Source organism: Trichosurus vulpecula, chromosome 2, assembly GCF_011100635.1.
Source record: "Trichosurus vulpecula isolate mTriVul1 chromosome 2, mTriVul1.pri, whole genome shotgun sequence".
NCBI classification, from domain to species: domain Eukaryota; kingdom Metazoa; phylum Chordata; class Mammalia; order Diprotodontia; family Phalangeridae; genus Trichosurus; species Trichosurus vulpecula.
Window position 1 is genome coordinate 204473577 of NC_050574.1, and position 21157 is coordinate 204494733.

Below are 21157 nucleotides of genomic sequence, written 5' to 3' on the forward strand. Positions count from 1 at the left end.
TATGGCCAAATTCCAGAGCTTCCAGATGAAAGAGAAAATAATGCAAGCACCAGAAGAAAAAACAATTCATATATCATGGGGTCACAGTCTAGATCCCACAAGATTTAGCAGCTTCCATATTAAAGGAGAAGAGGGCTTGGAATATGACATTCAGGAGGACAAAGTAGCTAAGACTACAACTAAGAATAACCTACCCAGCAATATGGAGTACAATCCTTCAGGGGAAAATGGATGTTTAGTTTAGAGCATTCTTCATGAAAAGCCAGAGCTGAATAAAAAAAATTACTTTCAAATAAAAGACTCAAGAGAAGTATAAAAAGGTAAACATAAAAGAGAAATAATAAGGGAATTAGTAAGGTTAAACTGTTTACATTCCTATATGGAAAGATTTTTTTTTAATTTTAGGGAGATTTAAAGGATTATACATAGATAAAGGGCATAGGACTAAGTTGATTAAGACGTGATGAATTCCAAAAAAAATTAAAAGTGATAAAGAGCTAGAAAAGTTATAATAAAGTGCATCTGGCAGGAAAAAAGAATATCATGTAGGTATGTAGGTAGGTATGTAGATAGGTAGGAATCAAGAATATCATGAGAGTCAAAGAGGAAAATGTGAAGGAAGATGCCAAGCAGTACCAGAGTTCAAAGTGTATTACAAACTCGTAATCATCACACAACTGCAGAGCCAAGATGGTGGAGTAAAATCAGGGACTTGCTTGAGCTCTCCCCCAGATCTCTCTAAATACCTGTAAAAATGAATCTAAACAAATTCTGGAGCTACAGAACTCACAAAATGACAAAGTAAAACAAGTGCCTAACTCAAGACAGCCTGAAAAGCCAATGGGAAGGGTATATTACACCAGGCTGGGAGCAGAGCACAGTCCCAGTGTGAGTTGCACCGTCACAGATCAGGCTGGAGCAGACCAGGCAGAGCAGGGCTCAGGGCACTGAATCCCTGGCAGCTGTGGTGGTTTTCCAGACTTCTAAACCCACAAACACCAAAGGCACTGTAAAAGGTCAGTGGGAAAACTCTGTCAGACCTGGGTGGGAGAAGAGCACAGTTAGGCCCCAGCTCCAGGGCAGCAGAGGTGGTTATGGCCACAGCAGCAGCAGCAGTGGCAGTGGCTGCTTCTGGAGCTCCAGGCCCACAGATGGTGGGGGGTCAAGCATCTGATCAGAGCAGGAGGGCAAGGATCTTTTTGCAGGCGTTGAGGCAGGATTTTCTTGCTTTGCCCTGCTTGGATCTGGGTCACAGTCCTGGGTGGCAGTCCTGGGGTGAGGAGGAGCACTAGTGTGGCAGAGCTTGTGGTGGCTGTGGAGAGGGAATCCTCACAGTTTCAGGGAAGAGAAGAGTGCTTGAGGTCACACACAGAAGAGAGCACAGGCCAAGAAAGGAGTAGCCATCTCTCCTTGGATCATACCACCTTGGAAGAACTGAAAATTTACAGGTGTCTAGAAATAGCTCTAAAAACAATTGTGCAAAACCCCTGAAGCTTGGGACAAAGCACTCTCCACTCTGGAAGCAGAGTCATACCTTGACAAAGAGCTCAAAAGTCGAGTAATTGGCTGGGGAAATGAGCAGACAGCACAAAAAAAAACACACTATAGAATTTTACTTTGGTGACAAAAATTATCAAAACATGCAACCGGAAGAAAACAAAATCAAAGATGCTACATCCGAAACCTCCAAGAAAATTATGAATTGGTTCCAGGCCATGGAAGAGCTCAAAAAGGATTTTGAAAACCACATAAGAGAAGTAGAGTATGTAAGGATGATATGCATCATGGGACAGATATTTGTTCATTACATAAGGATGTAGATCCTAATTTGTCTTTCCAGATTGCCAATGAACTACCTAAATATTTCCCAATAAAAATTCAGCTCCTTGAAAGCAAGAACTATTTCTATTTTATATTCATGTCTCTAGAGCCTCTCACAATGTTTGCCTCATAATGGATACATAATATCAATTTGTTGATCTGATTGATAGTAACAGAGAACAATTCCTTATCAGCTATAATCTGTGGCATCATGACTTCTGAACTGGAAGTCTGTTTAAATTTTCAGGTAGAAATTAAAGCATTCACACAGGCCTCCTAAGGTCCATATATATATTATATCAACAATAGCGACAGGAAGTAGATGGAATATAAAGCTGGAGGACAAGTGTTCAAACATCTTCTCTGCAAGTTACTACCTGTATGATCTGGGCTAAAAATCTAAAATCCTCTAGGCCTTAGTTTCATTATCAGTAACACAAGAAATCAGATTATATGACTTCCAAAGCTCTTTCTATCTTTGAGTCTAATAAAAACTGTGGCTCAAAAGCAATCATTGCTGGGGGAGAGGGGAGGGGAGAGCCAAGATGGCAGCTGGAAAGCAGGGACTTGCTTAAGCTTTCCCCCAAATCCCTCCAAGCACTTGTAAAAATGGCTCTGAACAAATTCTAGAGCTGCAGAACCCATGAAACAGCAGAGGGAAACAGGCCTCCAGCCCAGGAGTGCCTGGATGGTTGCCAGGAAGGGTCTATCACATGGTACTGGGAGCAGAGAGAACCCCACTGTGGGCCATGCCAGGACAGACTAGACCCAGTCAGCTGGCTGGAACAGGCCTTGGGGCCATGAATCAGTGACCTGGAGCAGTAACCAGACTTCTCAACACACAAACGCCAAAGAACATGTTAGAGGGATACTGCGGGATCGAGCTCAGAGTGGTCCAATCACCAGCCCTGGAGGTGGTGGAGGTGGTGTGGTGGTGGTGGTGGCAGCAGCAGGAAGCTCCTGAGGCTGCTTCCAGAGCTACAGCATCAGCTGCTTCCCAAGTCCCTGGCTCACACGGTGGAAGGAATCTAGCAGCAGATCAGAGTGGGAATGCAAGGAGCACTTTGTGGGCACAAAGGCAGATTCTCTTGCTGTGCCCTGCTTGGATCCGTATTGCAGTCCTGGTTGGCAGTTCTTGAGGGAGGAGGAGTGCTGCTGTGACAGAGCCTATGGTGATGGTGGAGTAGAAGTAACTCTGAAAACAGCAGCGTTTGGACCCTAAAGCTTGGGACAAAGTACTCTCTACTCTACAAGCAGTCATATCCTGACAAAAAGCTCAAGGGTCAAGTAGTTGGCAGGGAACATGAACAGGCAGCAAAAATGAACTCAGACTCAAATACAGATTCAAACTCAAACTCCAGACTCCTTTTTTGGTGACAAAGAAGATCAAAACATACAGGCAGAAGAAGTCAACAAAGTCAAAGAGCCTACATCAAAAGCCTCCAAGAAAAATATGAACTGGTCTCAGGCCACAGAAGAGCTCGAAAAGGATTTGGAAAATCAAGTAAGAGAAGTAGAGGAAAAATTGGGATGAGAAATGAGAGTGATACAAGAAAACCATGAAAAACAAGTCAACAGCTTGCTAAAGGAGACCCAAGAAAATACTGAAGAAAATAACACCTTAAAGAATAGACTAACCCAAATGGCAAAAGAACTCCAAAAAGCCAATGAGGAGAAGAATGTCTTGAAAGGCAGAATTAGACAAAAGGAAAAGGAGTTCCAAAAGACCACTGAAGAAAATACCACCTTAAAAATTAGATTGGAGCATTTGGAATCTAGTGACTTTATGAGAAATCAAAATATTATAAAACAGAATGAAAGGAATGAAAAAATGGAAGACAATGTGAAATATCTCATTAGAAAAACCACTGACCTGGAGAATAGATACAGGAGAGATAATTTAAAAATTATTGGACTACCTAAAAGCCATGATCAAAAAAAGAGCCTAGACATCATCTTTCAAGAAATTATCAAGGAAAACTGCCCCGATATTCTAGAACCAGAGGGTAAAATAGAAATGGAAAGAATCCACCAATTGCCTCTTGAAAAAGATCCCAGAAAGAAGCGATTTGAATATTGTGGAAATACAATCAGAATAATACAAGATCTAGTAGCTTCTACATTAAGAGATCAAAGGGCTTGGAATATGATATTCCGGAGGTCAAAGGAGCTAGGATTAAAACCAAGAGTCACTTACCCGGCAAAACTGAGTATAATGCTCCAAGGCAAAATATGGATTTTCAATAAAACAGAGGACTTTCAAACTTTCTCCATGAAAAGACCAGAGCTGAATAGAAAATTTGACTTTCGAATAGAAGACTCAAGAGAAGCATGAAAAGGTAAAGGAGAAAGAGAATTCATTAGGGACTTACTAAAGTTGAACAGTTTTGTTAACATTCCCACATGGAAAGATGATGTGTGTAATTCATGAAACCTTTCTCAGCATTAGAGGAGTTGAAGGGAATACAGACAGAGGGCACAGGATGAGTTGAATATGAAAGGATATCTAAAAAAATGAAATAAATTTAAGGGGTGAGAGAGGAATATATTGAGAGAGGGAGAAAGGGAGAGATAGAATGGGGTAAATTATCTCACATAAAAGTGGCAAGAAAAAGTGGAAGAGGGGGCAGGTGAGGGGGAATGAGTGAATCTTACTCTCATTGGATTCAACTTGAGGAAGGTATAACATACACACTCAAATGGGTATCTTACTCTACAGGAAAATAAGGGGAAGGGGATAAAAAAGGGGAGATGATAGAAGGGAGGGCAGATAGGGGGAGGTAATCAAAAGCAAACACTTTTGAAAAGGGACAGGGTCAAGGGAGAAAATTGAATAAAGGGGGACAGGATAGGATGGAAGGAAATATAGTTAGCCTTTCACAACATGAGCATTGTGGAAGTGTTTTACATAATGATACATGTGTGATGTATGTCGAATTGTTTGCCTTCCTAGGGAGGGTGGGTGGGAAGGGAAGAGGGGAGAGAATTTGGAACTCAAAGTTTTAAAAGCAGATGCTTAAAAAAAAGGTGGTTTTTGCATACAGCTGGGAAACAAGTTATATAGGGAATGGGGCATAGAAACCTGTCCTGCTCTACAAGAAAGTAAGGGTAAAGAGGATGGGGGGAGTGGGGTGAAAGAAGGGAGGGCTGACTGGGCAATCAGAATACATGCCATCTTGGAGTGGGGAGGAGGGTAGAAATGGGGAAAAAATTTGTAACTCAAAGTCTTGTGGAAATCAACGTTGAACACTAAAATATTAAATAAAAATGATAAAATAAAAATAAATTTTAAAAAGCAATCATTGAGGAGACATTTATGTGTCACAATATAAAATTCCTTTTAAACCATTCTATGAAGAGATGGTTAGGTGACACTAGCCTCAAATTCATCCTTTGCTTCTTCCAATGCAGTCTAGTTCTCTAAAAGGCATTTATGAGCTAGTTTCTGCCCTTGTTTGTGCACAAATAGGTTGCTCACAGTTGAATACAGTAAGAAAAGTAGTTTTGTTGCTGAACTGAATGGGTCTATCACGGTCAGAGCCTGTGTCTGAATGGAGTCTGCTTGCCAATAATTACCCTCCTGAGGAAGCCTTGGACAGGAGAAGGAACTGCAGAATTTAGATTCCAACCTCATTATAGTCCTAGGAAAAAGCAAGCCTTTGGTTTTCCCAGAAGGAATAAACTCTAGCATACTACTGTTGGCTCTTCAGGAATAACATGCTTGTGCATTTACTTTGTAGTAACAGTAAAGATGCCAATGGACTTTATTATCCAGTCATTTTGCTGCTAAAGCCTTCCTCCAGAGACTTTCCCCACTTAAAGAATTATACCCTGATGCCTCATTTAAGATGAGGAGAGGATGGCATTTTCTCAACTTCTGAAACTGTTTTACTGACATTGGTAAACACTGAACGATTTGTATTATCACAGAATTACAAACACACATAGTTTGTGTTTCCATATTGCCAGAAAAAGATGAAAACTAAAAAATGACATTAAAAATTGTGATTTTTGTTTGAGACATCGATGTTATTAACCAAGGTTTTCATTTCAATTTTTATGAATTTGCTGTCATGTAGACACAACTTGAAATACACAAACATTGTGAATTGCTCAGACAGAGCCTAAATTTTACAAGAGAAAGGAAATGGTTATGTATAGTCTTGCCTGCCCTGTGACACTTTAGTACTTTTGTTTCCCCCCTGTACCTGTCTTGGCTCTGTAACTGTAGGCATGAACCTTCATAGACCAACATTGTCTTTCCTGAAATATTCGAAGAAATGTTGACTAAGAAATTCTTGTATGTATCCTCCACTCAAAAAGAATTTATTAAATGGTTACTAGCTGCAAGAGAATTTGTAGTCAGTGATTAAAATCCATCCAGATGTCTAAAAAGTATAATTTCCCATTTAACAAATTCTATCAAATCCATTGTTTTGTTGTTGTATATATTTCACTTAGAATCAAAGATCCAATCAATTTGAGATAATGAAATCATGATCTTTTTTTCTTGCTCCTATCCCAAAGCAGTGGCATTTTTTTGCTGCCTAAAATTGCCTAGTATAGGAATTCACATGCCAACCATAAGCATACTCCCCTAGAGAAGATCTTTGTAAATGGAATTTGAAAGGTGAGGAGTCCTTTCTATTAGAGATTTTCTATCCCAATGTCTCAACTGGGGCAGCTGGGTGGCTCAGTGAATAGAGTACTGTGCCTGAAGTCAGGAAGACCTGAGTTCAAATCTTGCCTTAGATGCTTACTAGCTGTGTGAACCTGGACAAGTCACTTAACCCTTTTTGCCTCAGTTTTCTCATAGGTAAAATGTCCTATAGAAGGAAATGGCAAATCTCTCAAGCATGTTTGACAAAAAAAACCCAAATGAAGTCACAAATAGTCAGACAACTGAACAACAAATCCCAATTTTCCCATTGCTCATGTGGAGAAGATGTGGTTTAGAAAGGATAGTAGAGCTAGTAAGTTGTGGGGTAAATTTGAGAACCCAGGTTTTCTATTCAGTCCGCTAGACATACAACACACCCAAGTATTGCCCACTAGATTAAAATTCAATTGGTAAATATTTACAAAATAAATAAAAATATATTAGGACATGATCAATGTTAACATGTGGTTTTCTAAGTCAATATGCACCTGCAGGGATCAATTTTATAATGTTTATTAGTCCTTTCTATTTAATTTTGACACTACTATACTAGGCTATTCATCTAGTATAATCCAAAGATTGTACTAGAGATGAAAATGACCCCGGGGACAAGTTTAGTTTCTATAGCAAAGAAATTATTTTGATCCTCGTCCAACAAAACCATTCATTTGACTTTGAATCCATTTTTGTTCTCATGCATACTAGCACAACTCCATCCTGTAGTATTGCAGATCATAACTTTTTCACAGCTTTTTTATCAATATGGAATAGTGTGTAGCATGGAGAATGTCTGTGTCAAAATCAAGAAGGCATAGGTTCAGTGGGTACTTCTGGCACATACTACCTGTGTGACCATTGATAAGTAGTTTCACTTTTCACTATGTTAGGCAACTCTCTAAGATTTTAAGTGCTGATCTGCACTAAGAGGGAGAGTGACTTTATCTGTGGGTTCCCCATAGTAACAAAATCACAACCTCCCTCACCTCAATAAAGGGAGAGAGAGAACTACATATATGGATATTTAGATATACTTTTAATCGTATCTTGCTACTAGGTATAATTACTATTGAAATTAATACTTTTTTCTCACTGATATGTAACTATGGTTAGTATTAAAAATGTATTCCATTCAATCTAGTAAAGGACTACATGTGGGGGGGGGGGTGAAGCCAAGATGGCAGAGAGACAAGAGGAAGTTGCCTGAGCTCTCCCCAGTTTTCCTCAGAAACAACATTAAATCAAGCCTCTAAATGGATTCTGGAGTGACCCAGAAAAAGTGGAGTGAAACAATTTTCCAGCGAAAGATAACTTAGAATGACTTCAGTGAAGGTCCGTCTCATTTGGGTAAAAAGGGAGCACAGTACAGTGCAGACAATGTGCTAGCAAGCCAGCTGAAGGCCCTTAGCCATAGCACAGATCAGCAACCAAGGTCACTTGGTCCTGGCTCAGCAGGCTAGTGGCAGAGTAGATTAGCTGTAAGGTCTCCAGCCCCAGCACAGAAGGCAAATTGCAAGCCCCAGTACCCAGAACACAAAAGGCACAATTAGGCAGGCCACCCAAGTATAGTGGGCAAGCCAACAGCCCCAGAGGCCCCAGTGTGGAAAGTCAATGAGCAGACCCCTGGTGTCCAGCACAAGAAGCATGGGACAGTGCCCCCTGTGCCCCTGGATCAGAGCTCAACTTTTAAAAATGAGCAAAAATCCAAAAGGAGCCCTGAAAATACAAAGCTACTAAGATGATAGGGAAAATCAAAACCCAAACTCAGCAGAGGACAACAATGTCAAAATGCCTACATGTGAAGCCTCAAAAGGGAATATAAATTGGTCTCAAGTCAAAAGTCCTCTTGGAAGAACTCAAAAAGGATTCTAAAAAATCAAGTAAGAGAGATAGAAGAAAAAAATTGGTAAAAGAGATGAGAGTTATACAGTAGAATTATGATAAAAACAGTCAACAACTTGGAAAAGGAAGGAAAAAATTTGACCGAAAAAAAGAACTCCTTAAAAAATAAAATTGGTCAAATGTGAAAAAAACATCCACTGAAGAATGAAAAAGGAGGTACAAAAGCTAACTGAATAAAATAATTCCTTAAAAATTAGAGTTGGGCAAGTGGAAGCTAATGACTCTGAGACATCAAGAATGAGTCAAACAAAATCAGATAAATGAAAAAAAGTAGAGGGAAATGTAAAATAACTCATCAGATAAACATATATATATATATGAAAATATATCCAGGAAAGACAATTTAAGAATTATTGGACTATCTGAAAGGCATGATCAAAAAAGGAGTCTGACAGAATCTTTCATGAAATAATCAAGGAAAAGTGCCCAGATACCCTAGAAACAGAGGGTAAAAGAGGCATTGAAATAATCAACTGATCATTTCCTGAAAGAGATTCCATAATGAAAACTCCAATAAATAATATAGCCAAATTGCAGAATTATCAGGTCAAGGAGAAAATACTTCTGCAGCCAGAAAGAGACAATTCAAATATCAAAGAGCCACAGTCAGGATGAGACAGGACTTAGCAGCTTCTATATTTAAGGATCTGAGGGCTTGGAACATGATATTCTAGAAGGCAAAGGAGCTTTGATTACAACCAAGAATCAACTACCCAGCAAAACTGAGCATAATCTTTCAGAGGAAAAGATGGATATTCAATTAAATTGGGCACTGTCAATCTTTCCTGATGAAAAGACCAAAGCTGAAAAGAAAATTTGATCTTCAAACAAAAGACTCAAGAGAAGTATAAAAAGGTAAACAGGAAATAAAATGTTATTCAATAAGATTAAACTGTTTATATCTCAACATGGGATGATGATACTTCTAACTATTGAGAACTGTATCTCTATTAGGGCAGTTAGAAGGAGTATACAAGGACAGAGGATGTGGATATAAGTTGACTTTGATGTGGTGACATAAAAAATAAAGTGTAAAAAAAGATTGTACTGCAAGAAGGAGAACATGGGAAGCAGAATAGGGTAAATTACATTATGTGAAGAGGAGAAAAAGATCTATTAAAATAAAAGAGGGAAAGGGAGGAGGTTAGCATTTTTTGAACCTCATGCTCATCAAATTTGGCTCAAAGAAGGAATAACATACACATTCAGTTGGGTATAGAAATTTATCTTACCCTACAGAGACATATGAGGGTAAAGGAGGAAAAAAAGGTTGGGGGCTGTAAAAAGTGAGGACAGATTGAAGGAGGTGGTGGTCAGAAACAAAACAGTGGTGAGGGGGGACAGAGTTAAAGGAGAGAGAAAAGTATAAATGGGTGGTGGGGGGGTGGAACAGAATGGAGGGAAATACACAGTAATCATAACTATGAACATGAATGGGAAGAACTCTCCCATAAAACAGAAGCAGATAGCAGAGTAGATTAAAAACCATAAACCTGCAATATGTTGTTTACAAGAAACATGTGAAGCAGAGAGATACTCACAAAGTAAAGGTAAAAGACTGGAGCAGAGTATATTATTCTTCAACTGAAGTAAAAAATAAGCAGAGGTGGCTGATCACAGACAAAGCAAAAGCAAAAAAAAAAAAGATCTAATTAAAAGCAATAAGGGAAGGAAACTGTGTCCTGCTAAAAGGCACCGTAGACAATGAATTGTCTTTGCTAAATATATATGCACCAAGTGGTATAGCATCCAAATTCTTAGAGGAGAAGTTAAGGAAATCACAAGAAGATATAGATAACAAAACTATACTAGTGAGGGACCTCAACCTCTGTCTCTCAGAACTAGATAAATCTAACCACGAAATGAATAAGAAGTTAAGGAGATGAATAGAATTTTAGAAAAGTTAGATATGGTCAACCTCTTGAATGGGAATGGAAAGGAATGTACCTTTTTCTCAGAGGTATATAGCACCTATACAAAAATTGACCATGGATTAGGGCATGAAAACCTCATGATCCAGTGCAGAAAGGAAGATATATTAAATGCATTCTTTTCAGATCATGATGAAATAAAAATTACATGTAATAAAGAGCCATGCAAAGAAAGACTAAAATTGATTGGAAACTAAATAATCTTATCCTAAAGAATGAGTGAGTCAAACAAATCATAAAAACAGTCAATAATTTCATAAAAGAGAATGACAATGAAACAACACACCAAAACTTATGTGATGCAACAAAAGTGATTCTTAGAGGAAATTTTATATCTCTCAGTGCTTAAGTGGATAAAATAGAAAAAGAGGAGATCAATGAATTGGGCATGCAACTAAAAAAGCTAGAAAAAGAACAAATTTTAAAAACCCCAATTAAATACCAAATTAGAAATTCTGAAAACCAAAGGAAAGATGAATAAAATTGAAATTAAGAAAACTATTGAACTAATAAATAAAACTAAGAACTGGCTTCATGAAAAAAATAGATAAAACTTTGGTTAGTTTGATTTAAAAAAGAAAGGAGAAAACCAAATTATCAATATCAAAAATGAAAAGAGTGAATTCACCACCAACGAAGAGGTAATTAAAACAATAAATAAGAGCTATTTTGCCCAACTATATGCCAAAGAATTTGACAATCTTAGTGAAATTGATGAATATTTACAAAAAATATAAATTGCCCAGATTAACTGAAGTGGAAATAAAATACTTATATAATGCAATTTTAGAAAAAGAAATTGAACAAGCCATCAATGAACTCCCTAAGAAAAAACCTCCAGGGCCAGATGGATTTACAAGCAAATTCTAGCAAACACTTAAAAAACAATTAATTCCAATACTATATAAACTAAATGGGGAAAGAAGCCAAGAAGAAGTCCTACCAAATTATTTTTATGATACAAATAGGGTATTGATACCTAAACTGGGAATAGCCAAAACAGGGAAAGAAATTATAGACCAATTTCCCTAATGAATATTGATGCAAAAAATTTAAATAGAATATTAGCAAAGAGATTACAGCAACTTATCATGAGGATAATACACTATGACCAGGTAGAATTTGTACCAGGAATGCAGGGCTGGTTAAATATTAGGAAAACTATCAGCATAATTGACTATATCTACAAGAAAACTAACAGAAATCATTTAATTATATCAATACATGCAGAAAAAGCTTTTGACAAAATACAACACCCATTCCTATTAGAAACATGGGAGAGCATAGAAATAAATGGAGCCTTCCTTAAAATGATAAGTAGCATCTACCTAGAACAATAAGCAAGCATTATATGTAATGGGGATAGGCTAGAAATATTTCCAATAAAATCAGTGATGAAGCAAGGAAGTCCATTATCACTTCTGTTATTCAATACTGCCATAGAAATGTCAGCTTTAACAATAAGAGAAGAAAAAAGAAATTGAAGGAATTAGAATAAACAAAGAAACCAAGTCATCACTCTTTGTATATGATATGATGGTATTCTTAAAGAATCCTAAAGAATCAACTAAAAACTACTTGAAATAATTAACAACTTTATCAGTGTTGCAGGATATAAGATAAACCCACATAAATCATTGGCATTTCTACATCTTACTAACAAAGCCCAGAAGCAAGGGATAGAGAGGGAAATTACATTTAAAATAACTATAGATAATATAAAATATTTAGGAGTCTACCTGCCAAGACAAACCCAGGAACTCTAATTATAAAACACTTTTTGCACAAATAAAATCAGATCTAAATATTTGGAAAAATATCAGTTGCTACTGGGTAGGCAGAACTAATATCATAAAAATTGAAATTTTGCCTAAAGTAATTTACTTGTTCAGTGCTGTAACAAATTACAAAAAAGTATTTAACAGAGCTAGAAAAAATAATAACAGAATTCATCTGAAAGAACAAAAGGTCAAGAATATCAGAGGTATTAATGAAAAAAAATGCAAAGGAAGTTGGCTTAGCTATACCTGATCTAAAACCATATTAGAAAGTGGCATCATCTAATTTATTTGTTACTGGCTAAGAAACAGAGTGGTGGATCAGTGGAATTGGTTAGGTACACAAGGCACAGTATTAAATGACCATGATAATGTTTGATACCCAAAGATTCTAGCTTTTTGGATAAGAAGTCACTATTTGACAAAGTTCTGGGGAAACTGGAAAATAGTATGGCAGAAAGTAATCATAAACCAACATTTCACACCCTATACCAAGATAAGGTTGAAATGAGTGTCTAAAGAGTGATACCATAAGCAAATTAGGATAGCAAAAAATAGTTAACCTGTCAAATCTATGGAGAAGGGAAGAATTTATGACCAAAGGAGAAGTAGAGAACATTATGAAGTGCAAAATAGATCATTCGATTACATTAAATTAAAAAATGTGCAAGCAAAACCAACGCAAGCATGATCCAAAGAAAAGCAGAAAGTTGGGAAACAGTTTTTGTAGCCAGTGTTTCTGATAAAGGCTTCATTTCTAAAGTATATAAAAACTGTGTCAAATTTATAAGAATACAAGTCATTTTCAATTGATAAATAGTCAAAGGATATGAACAGGTACTTTTCAGATGGAGACATTAAAGCTACCTATAGTCATATGAAAAAATACTCTAAATTACTATTGATTAAAGAAATGCAAATTAAAACAACTCTGAGGTACTATCTCACAACTATGAGATTAGCGAATATGACAAAAATGGAAAATGGTAATGTTGGGAAAGATGTGGGAAAATTGGGACACTTAGGCACTATTGGTGGAATTGTGAACTGATCCAACCATTCTGGGAAGCAATTTGGAATGATATCCAAAGGGCTATAAAACTGTGCATACCCTCTGATCCAGCAATACCAGCCATATCCCAAAAAGATCATACAAATGGGAAAAGGACCTACATATACAAAAATATTTATAGCAGCTCTCTTTGGGGTGGCAAAGAATTAGAGGTTGAGGGGATGCCCATCAATTTGGAGAATGACTAAACTATAAGAAATGATGAGCCAGAAAATATCAGGAAAACCTGGAAAGACTTACAATGAACTGATTCTGAGTAAAGTAAGCAGAACCAGGAGGACATTGCACACAGTAACAGCAACATTGTAAGACAGTCAACTATTATAGACTCAGCTCTTCTCAGTAATTCAGTGATTCAAGACAATTCCAAAAGACTTGTGATGGAAAATGCTATCCACACCCAGAGAAAGAACTATGGAGTCTGAACACAGATCAAAACATACTATTTTCACTTTTTTTCCTTTCTTGTAATTTTTCCCTTTTGTTCTGACTCTTCTTTTACAACGTGACCATGTGGAAATATGTTTGATATGATTGTACATGTAAAACATATATCAGATTGCTTGCTGTCTTGGGGAGGAGGGAGGGAAATTTTGAGCCTAAAATCTTACATAAATGAATATTTAAAGCTACCTTGTAATTGGAAAAAAATAAAATACTATCAAGTAAAAATACTACATATTTTCTTAGGATTTTTGTTACTGTTTTTATACTTTATTTTATCATCATTCATTCTTTCTTCCTTTTTGTCATTTAGACCCAAACAATTCTTCACATAATTACCCAGGGTTGTCTCACAGTGAGCAAACTAACTGATGGCTCCCAAGGTACCACAGTGGAAATGTGTAACGGTAGTCCTTTGCAAAAGTGGATGCTAAGAAACCATACAGTATTGGAAGTTTTAAAGAAAGTTTTTTACAGCCCTCTTGATTACAAGCTCTAGCAATTATGAGAGGTTAGTATCGTAGGCTACATTAAATGATACATAGTTTAAAGTTTTGACTTTATGTTTGGCAAGTCCTCAAAACTTAGGAGTTAGAGAAAATCTGTATTTTGAGGTATTTTCTGACAGTGTTTTTTCTTGTACCACTTAGACTTTCATTGTTTTAGCAACTGTAGGTTATTCCCTAGTGATTTACTGCAACAACAAAAATTATTTCCTTCTTTTATTATTTATCTATAATTACTTTATGTACACGACCATAAAATATAATTGAAATATTTTGTTGTTACACAAGATTGTTTTGGAACATGACAGATGCTTGGAGGTTGGTTACATTTGTAAATTTCTTTTTGGTCAGGATCTGTAATTTCATCAGTATAGGGAGTTCCAGGTGAGGATTTTCCTCTACAAAAACAGATTGGTACCTTCTTCTCAATTTATGATCTTGGAAAGTAATGAGAGATTGACTGACTTGCCCATGGCCACTCAGCCAATATTAATCCAATGTAGTACTCGAACCCATGATATCCTGACATTGAAGCTGCTTTATAACTACAACACCAGAGGTTTCAAACTCATATATAGTTTGTAAATCTCCCAGTACTGCCTGATCCAGATTAAAATATGATTTGATAATGTTTAACAAAATAAATGAAAATATGATTGAAGTAGATAATGTTACTTTGCTGTTTTCTAAGTCCAAATGATGCCAACATCTCAGCCCTATTAGAGTTTGACACACATGTACTACACCATGTTATCTCCTGTCTCTATAAAAATTAAATTTCATGTCAAAATAAAAAGTTAAATTAAATTTCTTAATGTTTTTTTCGATGTAACCCTGAGCATCTGGGTATTTGGAAACATTATAATAATTGTCTTTTTTTAACTTACTTTCCAGAAAAATTAATGAATTAATAATTTAATTTAAATAATTTAACAATATTTTGGAAGATATATATATACATATTAAGGTGTATATGTATACATATAGTATGTATATGTATATATGTGTATATATATATATATATATATATAATGTATGTGTGTATGTATATACACCAAGTACTGTGCTAAGCTCTAAGAATATAAAACCAAAAGGAAGATACTCCCTGTCTTTATAAAGCTGTGGCCAATGAAGAGTGTTTAAGTTTGGGAAGTAATTGCTTGTTTTCATACAGACTCATCTAATAGATTATGGAGAGTTTATAATGACTATTTTAAAATATGAATATTTAGATAGTGCACATGATTAAAGTTTATCTAGGTTATGTTTTTCTATGTTCCAGAAACATAAAGATGAACAATTGCATTGTATCCTTTTGTGATTCATTAGCTGATGTAGAAAACTATAATCAAAAATGGTGTCAAAGAACTTGATAAAATATTTTATTCTGAATTGTATCATTGATGTTTGTGATTTATTAGTATCTTTAAAAAAAAACCAGCCATTCCTGGTTATGATGTTTGGTTCAGTTTAACAACTTCTCTAGTTTTCTATATCAAGATTATGTTGATCGACAATAATTGCATAACAATGTTATTTTTTCATGGGATTCTTTTGATTCCAGTACTTTATTCATAGATAACATAATAATGTATGGTCCTTAGGAGAGAGGTTTAGTTACATTCTATTTTTAATTTTCACTGAGCAACATATTGGGTTCTTTTGACTGCGATATATAATTATTAAATAGAAATATTTTTGCAGTAATGCACATGTTTAACCTATGTCAAACTGCTTGACTTTTCAATGAAGGGAGTGGGGAGGGAGGAAAGGAAAGGATTTGTAACTCAAAGTTTTAAGAAATTGTTATTTAAATTAATTTTACATATATTTGAAGGAACATAAAATATTAAATAAATTAAAAATAAACCTTTCAATAGACAACAAAAACCAGATATATGAAATGGCTACTCTACTGCAAATTTCTGTTATAGGCACTGAGAAAACCAGAATAAGGTGAAATAATCAATGTCTTCAGGGTGCTTATAATCTCCTTGGAATATCCAATATAGAAATCCATTAGTAAATAAAGGGTAATATCAGGACAAAGAGAATTATGAACTTGGGGGGGGGAGTAGGACTGGTCAGGAAGTTGCACTTGAATTGAGTCTTAAAAGAAGCTAGGGATTCTAAGAGGTGACAGGAAATAGTAAGGCACATTTTGGATAAAGGGGATCCTTGGCATTAAAGAAATGTCTCTGGACTGAATTGTGTAAAGTAAATGTTTCAACCTGAACTAATAGATAATCAAACTAAAAGGCTATTTTTACTGATAAATGGTAATGGAAGACATTTCTGGGTTTAATTGAAAAGACCAGTGCAGTGACAGGCTACATATATATATATATATATATGTATATATATATATATATATATATATATATATACACACACACACACACATATGTGTGTGTGTGTGTGTGTGTGTGTGTGTGTGTACGCGCGCATGAGGGTATGTGTGTATATGTATATGCATATATATACAAATATATAATTATTTACTGAATTAAAGGAACATTAATGTGAGCAGTCAGTATGGTAGCTTCTCAAGCTGCTTTGTTTTCCTAGCTTTCTGCAATTGATCTAAGGAATGTACAAGAGAAGTACTTTCTGCAACACAAACCAAAGCCCTTTGTTAATAAATTACCACCTTTATTAAAGAACATTGAAATACAGGGCATAGTAACATGCCTTATTTTTTTTCCTTGTTCCAAGACATTGGAATAACTTCTACATGTATAAAATATTACCAAGTGCTTTCCTAATTTCTGTCTTGTTCTCCAAACTCCGCTAAAGGCCTTCTTTGAATCTTTTATTTTTAACCCAAAATGTCTATTTCTCTCCCATTTTCATTTCCCTCCATTTTCCATTATATCCCCATCTGTCTGTTCTAAAGGGTTGCAGGGAAATGGGTGAGTTTCCAGTCCTTAAAACAATTTGGTCTAGGGCAAGCCAATTTTTTTTCCTGACAGAGCAAAAGAACTTTTGTTTTGTCTTTGACAGTACAGTTAAATTCTTATAAAGACTAGCAAGTCTTTCGTAAGGACAGAGACCCCCATAGGAGCAGAGCAACACTCTGTGAAGTGTCCCATCTGCTACCATACCCTGTGGAAACATTGTGTTCCATGCCACAGCAACATTCATACCCGTTCTGCTACAAGATAGATCTCCTATGCTATCTACTCCCATACCCTGTGGAGATACAATTTCATCACCTACTAGGCCCTCAAGGTAGAAGAAAGTCTAAACAGGGAATGACTGGTGAAGACAGAAAAACATGCCTGTGACATTTTTCAGTGGCATATTTATTCTATTTGGCAAATCTACATAAGAGGTGAACCTGGGTTCTTCCAGTATGGAGAGTAGAGAATTGAAAATATAATAAAATGAGAGAATTAATCTCTACTGTTCCTCATGTACAATTTATAAAGTTAACCATCATCATATCCAATATGAAACTTGTATGAGTATTAAGTGGTTAATTTTGACACCTCTACCATAATTTCCTATCTTTGACTGAGTAGATAACACATATAATAAGTATTATCAGCTTATGGGTACTGAGTTACCACAGAATATGAGGTACTATCTATGAAATTAGACTGAAGTGCAGCCTCTAGATATCTATATATATCCATATCTATATATGTATGCATATATGGAGAATGTGCCTATATGTATATTTACACATATATGCATGTGCATGTGTATAACAATAGTAATATCTAGCATTTACATGTTAGCTTTTATGTGCCAGGCACTATTTTAAGTCCTTTTATAAATATTATCTCATTTGATCTTCACAACAACGCCATGGAGAATAGATGCTAAGGAAACTGAGGCAAATAGAGGTAAAGTGACTTCACCAAAGTAACACAACTAGCACATATCTAAGGCTGAAACTGAAGTCAGGTCCTCTGACTTCAGGCTCAGAGTTCTATTCTCCAAATATCTTATTGAGTTTGAATCTTGAAGGCAATGTAGGATCGTTTTGCATTTCCATTATCCAAATAACTCTTGTCTTAACTCCAGAGGTGAAAGCCACTCCTTTCTATGATGGTGTATAACAGATATGCTGAGCTAGTTTGTCTGCAACTAGCATAGCTGCAGCAACCTTCTGCTGTCAATGTCAACTACTCTATGGGTAGGGGCTTGTGGTTGTCTGCTATTTATCAAATATTCTCTCCACTAGGAATATCTGCACCTCCTGTATAGTCTAGTGAGATATTGTGCATGTTGACCAAAAGGATATAAAAAAAACTAATACATAAGAAAAGCATCTCCTTGGGACAGCTTGGTATATACTACTTAGTTAAAATTCCCTTATGGATGGGCCTGTTGCGATGTAGCTCACATCCTGGATGATTCTCTTCTGTTGAATATGCTAATATTTTCATTATACAATATATAAATACAGGTGAAAAGAATAATGATAAAGCCCTACCAGTCAATTTCATTGATTCCACCTTCAATTATATGATCCTTCAGTGTTTTACAACATGCAATCACATGCTTTCTTTCAGTTTAGTCTCTGCACAACTATTTGAGGTAAGTAGAACAGGTATTATTAGCCATATTTTACAGGAGAGGAACATGAGAAATCAATTGACATTCCCAAATTCATGCAGCTAGTAACAATAAACTTCACATATCACTTTTTTAACTCTCTATGAGGTAATAAAATTATTATTAGCCTTTTTTTTACAAGTGAGGAATCTGAGATTCAGAGAAGTCAGGTGAGTTGCCCACAATCACAAGCAACAAGTGTGAGAGAGAAGACTTGAAACCAAATCTTCTGTGTTATATATAGTATTCTATACAGCATATTATCTGGATCAGTAATTTTAACCTGATCTACATTATTAACTTTTTAAAATATTTTGATAACTGAATTTCCATATAATTTCTTTTGTAATCCTATGAATTTTATTTTATGCATTTTAAATAAATAAATAAATTTATTCTGAAAAGGGTTCCATTGGCTTCACCAAACTGCCAATAGGATCTATTACACACATACACCATTGGGAGTCTCTAATCTAGATTATTAATCAAATGTCACACATACATATTTTCCTTTAAAAAATATATGCCACAAGGTTAGCCTATACTGTATACTAAGGAAAAGTGTGATATTATGTGTGCTAGATTTGGTCTGCTGAGTTTAGTTTAATGATTGTCTGACACATACAGATATGCATGTGAAAATAAATGTGCCTTGCTTACATTTTTCAGAAACTCACGTTGAGACACATCAACAGCAACCAGTGTCTTGATGAGCCATCAGAAGATGACAAAATGGTACCTACCATGAAGGACTGCAGTGGAAGCCGATCCCAACAGTGGCTCCTCCGCAACATGACCTTGAGTGCCTGAAATCAGAAGAGTGTCACAATGTTTCCTTAAGACCATTGACACTTTTATCTATAATTTCAGTCAGGTGAAGGCATCATTCACTTGGGGAAATGAAAAGCTTAAAAGCCCTTTGCTATGATCAGATATGGGGTTTTATATTTGTTTCCCCTACTCTGGGCAGATTTGCTGTAGCCCCCTATGAATTTTTTATATCTATTCAAAGGAAGCACAGTCTAGAAGCTATAAAGATCACAGATGGTATTATAAATATTACAGTGTGTTTGGGATATATATATATGTATATATATATATATATATATATATATATATATATATATTCCTTTTGAACTTCATCTCACAGGGCTTGTTTGGACTTTTTTATTTTTGGTTGTTCTAGTGATATCACAAAATATTGCTTGAAAAGGGACATACTGTAAAATGCCTTACAAAAGTGATTTTGGAAAGGATTATGTTGATTGTTTTATAAACTTTCTCTATTTCTAATTATCCTTTGTGGGAACATGGAGCAGCTATTATTTACCATTTCATATCTTGTTTTATTTTTAAGTCAGCAGAATATTACATTAATGAGGTACCTGAGCAGAAAATTCATTCTATATGATGAATGTTTCATGTTCTAGTCCAGGATAAATAAGAAATTATAAAACATTTAAATCCTAAGTTCTTGGTTTTAACAAATCAAATTTTAGCAGCAAAATCTTTTTATAAATTAATTTAACCACAAGATGTGGAAGAGAGGTTGATGAACCTGAGTCACAGAGATCATAGCAGATAAGAGTGAATTATCCGAGCTCCACTTATCCTCATCACATCAAAGTTCAGTAAAACCCAAAAGAACCAGCCAGAGAGGATGTCTAAAACTTAACTTTTGATCACTGACTTTTGTGTCTAAATGTAGGAACGCTGAAAGCCATCTGGTCATTTTGCTCTAAGCTTCACATACTGTGGCCTCCCAATAGTGCAGTATAGAAACTCAGCATGGTAGATTAGAGATTGAATTCTAACTCTCACTTTTGAAATCTCTAGCATTGCAAGGTTTCATAGAGGTCACTGTTCCTTTTTTTAAATATGATTCCTATAAAAAGATATAGAGGAGCATCAAAATTCCATTGTCGTGCACTTTTAACCACTGGTAAATCCGTAGGAACATTCTATTTTCAACATATGTTTCTAAATATTATTCATAAAGAAGTCATAATAGATTGCATTTTTGCTATGCTTTCTCTAATGATCCAGGTCAAATCCCCTCAATACTTTAGTTCATGCAAGACAATTCAATTCACTAAACAGTTATGCAGCATCTGCAATGTGAGAGACACTGTATATTAAGGCTTCTGGGAATACAAAGACAAAAATGAAACATTCCTATCCCTCAAGAACCCCACATCAATAAGGGTAATTTTTTTAAAATGACTTGTAACAATAACAAAAAAATCACCTTATCACCAACCCTTGAGTAATGAGCCTTTTCGAACTTAGCTGGGCTAGGCTATACAAGCAACACATACTCCATCAAAATAGAGAATGAGTTACCTCCACATGGTAGTGAGGAATCAGTGCAGGACTGTAGTAGAAGCCTAAATACCCTCTGCTGCACTCATATTTTACACAATAGCTCAATCCCCACTCCCTTCTGTCCTTCTGAAAGTCTTCATGTATAAAATTGCATT

At 35.7% G+C, this 21157-nt stretch overlaps 1 protein-coding gene across 1 annotated transcript in view; it reads left to right on the top strand.

The window, feature by feature from the left end:
- GALNT13 (polypeptide N-acetylgalactosaminyltransferase 13) overlaps positions 1–18552 on the top strand; it is a 705305-nt gene extending 686753 nt beyond the window's left edge. The window contains exons 11-12 of the mRNA XM_036747971.1: positions 13919–14116; positions 18529–18552. Coding sequence (XP_036603866.1) covers positions 13919–14104 — 186 coding nt within the window. The 3' untranslated portion in view covers positions 14105–14116; positions 18529–18552. The remainder of the gene's footprint in view (positions 1–13918; positions 14117–18528) is intronic.
- The last annotated feature ends 2605 nt before the right edge of the window (positions 18553–21157 follow it).